Genomic DNA, 6363 nt, shown 5'->3' with positions numbered 1-6363 from the left:
ATACACATGCACATACCCACAGTATACACATGCACATACCCACACTATACACATGCACATACCCACAGTATACACATGCACATACCCACACTATACACATGCACATACCCACACTATACACATGCACACACCCACACTATACACATGCACATACCCACACTATACACATGCACATACCTACACTATACACATGCATATATATATAAGAAATGAACCTTAAAACTCAGCTATAACAGATCCTGGGTGAGAGGAGGTCAGCGTTGTGTCCTCAAATTACATAAAATTCCTGATTCCATTCGGTTCCATTGCCTCTGAGGAAAGAGGCTTTCTCGACATCTAAATCAGCTGCTTTACCAAAATTGCTTTTTTGTTTGGTATGTGTGTTTAAAGATTTATTGATTTTATGTATATAAGTACATTGTAGCTGTCTTCAGACCTTCCAGAAGAGGGCATCAGATCCCATTACGGTTGTGAGCCACCATGTGATTGCTGGGAGTTGAACTCAGGTCCTTTGGAAGAGCAGTCAGTGCTCTTAACCACTGAGCCATTTAACCAGCCCCATGTATTTTGTTTTTTAATTTCCCTGGGAGGGCCAGCAAGATGGCTCAAGGTGTAAAGGCCCTTGCCACCAAGCTTACCCACCTGAGTTTGATCACTGCAGCTCATGTGGTTGAAGGAGAGAACAGATACCCTGCAGGTTGTGCTCGGACCCCCACACATGCACTGTAGTAAATGTGCACCCATATACACACATGTAATTAGTTCTTTTAATGAAAACAAGAACAACAGCTGCCAAGCAGTAGTGCATGCCTTTAATCCCAGCATTCAGGAGGCAGAGACAGGCAGATCTCTATGAGTTCCAGGCCAGCCTGGCCTGCAGAGTGAGTTCCAGGACAGATAGGATTACGTAATATAAGTATCTGTGTTTTCTGATGATCTTAGGTGACCCCTGTGAAAGGGTTGTTGGATTCCCAGAGGGGTCATGACCCATAGGATGAGAACTGCTGATGTAAGAGGACTGGAAAGATGGGTCAGTGGTTACAACCCCTGGCTACTCTTGCATTGTTCAATGCCAGGCATTCATGTTAGGCGCTCACAAATGCCTGTAACTCCAGCCCTGGGCATCCAGTGCCCTCCTTCAGCCTCTGCAAACAGACATAATCACGTAAACAAGAAAATAAACGTTAAAAAAAAAATTTCCATGTGAACTTGTCAGTAGCTGCCCTGTGCCATACTGCTTACCAGCTGAAAGGGAAGAACATAGCTGTTTTCTTTCATTTGGTGCCCTTCATAAATGTCTCCCCAAAAGGATCCATGCTGTAAAATAAATTTAAAAAAAAATTCAAATCTATTCCTCAAGGTAGTTAATTGTTGACATTCACTTAGTGATGCGTGCTGTGTCTGTAAGTACACACTGATATCTTCAGGTTTTACAGTGGGAAGCAGTTTGCACATGAATGGAACAATATTACAGCACCGTTGCAGAGTTGTGCTACTGTAAACATTATCTGCAGATCTGCAGTGTGGATGTGAGGGGTGGGGGGTACGCATGCGCAGCTGCACTTACCATGAGGTGCGTGTGGCGGAGGGGTGGGGGTACGCATGCGCAGCTGCACTTACCATGAGGTGCGTGTGGAGACCAGAAGTTGGCACTGAGTCTTCCTTCATCTCGTCTCCCATATTTCGTAGGCAGAGTCTCTGAACCTCAGGTTTGCTGTTTCAGCCACCCTGACTCAAAACCCTGGCATCTACCCGCCTCTGCCCCCTGCAAACCCAGGGTACAGGTGCATGCCGCCATGTTCTCTTACAGGAGTGCTAGGGAACCGAGTTCAGGCAAGGGTCCCCGTGTCTGTGCAGTAAGCACCTCTACCACTAATCCGTCTCCCAGCCTTATTTGCTTTTTCAGATGAGGCCTCATGTGTCTGATGCTGATCAGGAACCCACTATGGAGCTGAGGCTGCCCATGATCTCTTGTTCTCCCTGATTACACCACGCAGCTACTAGGATTATAGGCATGTGCCAGCAAGACCTCCAGCTGAACTTCTGTCCAGTTCCTCCTTGAAAAAATGTTCTTGAGCCAGGCAGTAGTGGTGTACACCTTTAATCCCAGCCCTCAGGAGGGAGGCAGAGGTAGGCTGACCTCTGAATTTGAGGCCAGCCTGGTCTACAGAGCAAGTTTCAGGACAGCCAGGGCTACAATGAGAAACCCTGACTCAAACAAAACAAAAAAAGTTCTTGTCTCAGAATTGCTGCATCATAAGTGCCATCAACAGCTCTGCTGGTTGTCTTTTCCCCAGCAGTGAGCATCGAGTGCTGCCTCTGGGGCTTCCTCACTGGACACTTGTCCCTTGTTCTTCCTAAGCAATGTTGCCTCTCAACTGCAGGTGTGTCTGACACCACAGAGGAGCATCTGCCTCTGTCCTACATGTGCCTTGGCAAATGCCATGGCCTGGGAGTGCCCTGCCCTGCCACTGTCACCTGCAAAGCCAGGCTTCATATGGCAAGCACAGGATGCCAAGCCCACGGCTGCCCAAGGAGGATGTCAGCCTGGCCTCCTAGTCTGCACTGAGCACCTGCCACTGGTGAGTGGTCCGGGCCCTGCCTGTTTTTGGAGACCAGATGGGGAACCTAGAAAGGAGTCTGAGGTACTGGGTTTGTAGAGTCAAGAGAAGGACACAGAGTCAGCACCTCCCTGGCTGAGTCAGCCATCAAGAGGTGAGCGGGAACACTGGAGCCTTCACTGGTAAACTATAGCTGTGGGCTGTGTTGCCTGGTGTGCTATCCGAACTGTGTGTTCACTGCAGTGGCAGACAGGACTAAGTGAGTGCCCGCGAGACAGCCTGCATGCTTTCCTGTCTGAAATATTTGCTCCCTGGCCCTTTATAGAAAAAGTTTGTCCACTCCTGTCCCAGATTTGTAGTGAGTGGGCACAAGGCCTGGAGTGTGTTCCGGGAGCTGTGACACTGGCACTAGACATGCCTGTCATGTCTTTTCCCCTTGAACTCCCCAGCAGACTTCCAGCCCAAGGATGAGGCACAGGGAACTCCCTGAACCTGCTGGTGGCATCTCTAAGGTATCAGCAGATGGAAGTGAACCAAGAGCCATCAAATTGTCTTCATTTGCCATGGCCCAGCTGCCTTACCCCAGCTTAAAGCTGAGTCTGAATTCTCTGTGGGAAACCTTCAGTTCAGCTCTTCCCTGCCAGGATGTCTCTCTCTCCTCACTACCCACCCTCAATCTTTTCTTATCAAAGAACAAACAAATATTTTTGTACCCTAGAAAATCAAGACTCACCCAGTACAGGGCTGAGAAATTGTCATCCCATTGGCTTGGCTGACTTCTGTCTAACTCCAGTTCTAGGAAGAATGTGGGGCTCGAGTGCTTGGCAGTGGGTGGCAAGACACAGTCAGGTCAGCATTACCCTCATGGCTGCTTGAGTTGCATTCTTCCTGGTCCCTGGCCCCTTATCCTGGTCTAAGCACTGGGCTCAGCTTACACTATGGACCCTGCAGAGCCCGGGGCCTCTGGGGAGGCTGTATGCTGCTGAGCAAACAAACACTTATGACCAACATGTCATCTTCATCCCAGGTCCCTAGGCCAAGCAGAAGGCAATTGTTGACAGCCTGAAGGGCTGGCTGGCCGAGACACTCAGAGACCTGCAGCCCTGCATCCAGCTTACCTAGCAAGATGTGGACCGCCTTGGTGCTGGTATGGATTTCCTCCATGCCGTTATTGAGAAGCCATATAGTGTCTGTTCAGCCACGTAAGTGAGAAAGCTGTCTGATCACCAGGGAAGCCCCAGGGAGATTCTAGAAGGGAGGCATCTACAAACCCCTGCCTTCCCAGCTGCAGAACTGGGGACTGTAGTCAGTGCTGGGGTTAGAGAGTGCACAGGTGAGAGCTACAGTGTGACCAGGCAGTAGAGACCTGCAGAGTGTCCTTGTCATCTAGGAATCTTGTGTTCGTCAGAGCTCATTTGTTGGCATGTCAGTATTGAATGTGCTCCTGCCCTACCAGGCTCTGTTCATCTCCAAGAATCCTTCAGCCAAACCTGTCCCTTAGCCAAGGCTGTTTAGAGTGTGAATGTCTGTGCAGCCCCTCCTCTCTCTATATAAACCTTGGGGGCAGGTAGAGGGGCTGAGGTTTGCTTTGTTTTCATTGGCTAATCATATAATGTGAGCCTTTTGATCCAATGCTCTTGAGAATTTAATCCAGTTCAATGAATTGAATCAGCTCACAGGCTGGAGCCTCAGAATGGGCAAAGGAATCCTTAGTTCAGAGTGTCCTGGGCTGTGGGCAGCTGTGGGCAGCTGTGGAGGGGAGAAGAGGAGGCAGGCTCTGGGCTCATGTGTCACCTCCATCAGCACACAGGCCTCTGGTTGGAGAATATGGTGCCATACACCCAGCACAGGGTCCAGCAGCTAAGGTGACAGCAGGTGACCCCCACATGTGGTTGAAAGTGTTCTATCTCTTCTCTTCTGACTTTAAGGACACTTAGTCAATACCAAGTGGCCTAGAGCAGTAAATCAAAGCATGCCGGGGGACACAGTTCCAAGGGCTGATAATACATCTACCGAGAGAATAGCCACAGTGCCACCTGTTCCTGACACATTGACAACAAGGACCTGGGCAGCCACCCTGAACTCTACCAGAGTGACAACAGAGATGACAATCCATGGGACAAACATGAGCACTCCCACAACCAGAGAGGGGACAACAGACAGTGTGACCTCCAGCACTCTGGCTGCACCTACATCTTCGGGCCCCTCATCTGTGGGGCAGACTCTACCCACCACCATCACTGGACTTCCCTCTCTCAGCACATCACATGCAGAAGTGCCAAGAACAAATGCCAGCGCGTCACCAGGAACAGCCATAGCAACAACTATGGCCCCATACACTAGAACTGTTGCTGCAGGCTCCAGAAACACAAGTGATCCTCACACAAGGACTCTGAGTCCTGCCCAAAGCACACACACTAACACAGCCAGCAGGAGCCCAGTGCCCACCTCAGGTGCCCAAACGCAAGGCACCACCATCCTGGTGACCACAGACCAGCCAGTGCGTAGCACAGCAGGTAGATCAACTCCTAGTCCCTCAAATACCACCCTGGAGCCCACCACCACCCAGTCTGTGGCTTCTGTGTCCTCTGCCGTAGTGACCACCACCCAGGTAAAAACCAAGGAGCCATCAACCAGCACAGTGCCAGTGCTTCCTCCCAGCCCTGAAGTAGACACCACATCCTCCAGCACACAGCCAAGCCCTACATTACCTACCAAGGGGACAGGTGGGCCAGGCATACTCCTGACAACGGAGCAAGTGGGGACCAAAACCACAGCTGGTACTGCCTCTGCTGGGCCAACATCCAAGAGTTCAGGGGATGATAAGGTGCCAACCACAGACTTGTGCCAGCTCAACACCCAAGGCCAGTACCTAGTGGTCACTGGTTATCTGACTCCATCCTTGGTGAACAAAATGTTACTCCTGGTGGTGCTTGTTGTTGGGGTGACCCTCTTCATCGCAGTCCTGGTGATGTTTGCCTTGCAAGCCTATGAGAGCTACAAGAAGAAGGACTACACACAGGTGGACTACCTGATCAACGGCATGTACGCCGACTCGGAGATGTGAGGGCTTCTCAGGAGGCCAGCCTCTTCCATGGCCTTCTACTTTGCCTCAGACCAAACTAAGTGCTTCCAGATCCTTTCGGTGCAATTTCAGAGCTGTGCCAGATGCTTAGACACATTTAATAGCTGTCAGATCAGCTCCATGATCATGAGAGAGCCGTCTTTTCATATTTATTTTTCTAAACGATCACAAACGCAGGCGTGGCCAGGGTTGAGAGGGCCTGGCACACTTGGTCCTTGGTGTGGGAAAGTTTGACCAGAATTAAAAGCAATGACCTCTCTCTGTCTGGCTTGTGTGGGTCTGTGTGTTCTGCCCTTAGTCTTTCCAAGTGCAGCCTTTAAGATGTCTGGTGGGGCTTGCTTTTGTAAATATGTGGTGTGACATGAATTCCTGGTGGGTCGCTGTTTTCCAACCACTGGCTTAGGCTCCTTCTGGTGCCCCCGTTCTCAGTGGAGGCTCCAGCCAAGTCCTGAGCTGTTCCTTGGTGCTGACTATTGGCAGCCTGGCCTCCTTGCTGAGCTTCCTAGGAGTACACTCTAGCTTTGAAAGAGCCAAATCCAACACAATCCATGAAACAGCTTGGTCTTCACATGTCAGAGGCAATATTGCCATGTATATGCCATAGTCCAGCCACCATCATCCTGTGAATACTTGTCGCACACTGAGCCCTCATCCCAGCAGATCATTTTAGTGACCTCTGAGGCTCAGTAGCATCTCATTCATCCAGGGCCAGAGTCA

The 6363-nt window shown here is 50.3% G+C and overlaps 1 protein-coding gene across 3 annotated transcripts in view; it reads left to right on the top strand.

Moving 5' to 3' along the window:
* The window catches only part of CUNH11orf24 (chromosome unknown C11orf24 homolog), a 9436-nt gene extending 3525 nt beyond the window's left edge, over positions 1 to 5911 (top strand). The window contains exons 2-4 of one of the 3 annotated variants that reach the window (XM_028771077.1): positions 2385 to 2582; positions 3589 to 3763; positions 4490 to 5911. In XM_028771077.1, the coding sequence (XP_028626910.1) occupies positions 3688 to 3763; positions 4490 to 5628 (1215 nt within the window). In that variant the 5' untranslated portion in view covers positions 2385 to 2582; positions 3589 to 3687 and the 3' untranslated portion in view covers positions 5629 to 5911. Of the gene's footprint in view, positions 1 to 2318; positions 2583 to 3313; positions 3411 to 3588; positions 3764 to 4489 lie in introns of those variants that run through there. The other 2 variants (XM_028771078.1, XM_028771079.1) reach the window with 2 other exon arrangements.
* The last annotated feature ends 452 nt before the right edge of the window (positions 5912 to 6363 follow it).

This window comes from Grammomys surdaster, unplaced genomic scaffold (genome assembly GCF_004785775.1).
Source record: "Grammomys surdaster isolate TR1022 unplaced genomic scaffold, NIH_TR_1.0 205, whole genome shotgun sequence".
NCBI lineage: Eukaryota > Metazoa > Chordata > Mammalia > Rodentia > Muridae > Grammomys > Grammomys surdaster.
Note: the sequence above shows the minus strand (reverse complement) of the source record. Positions and strands in the feature narration are given on the sequence as shown.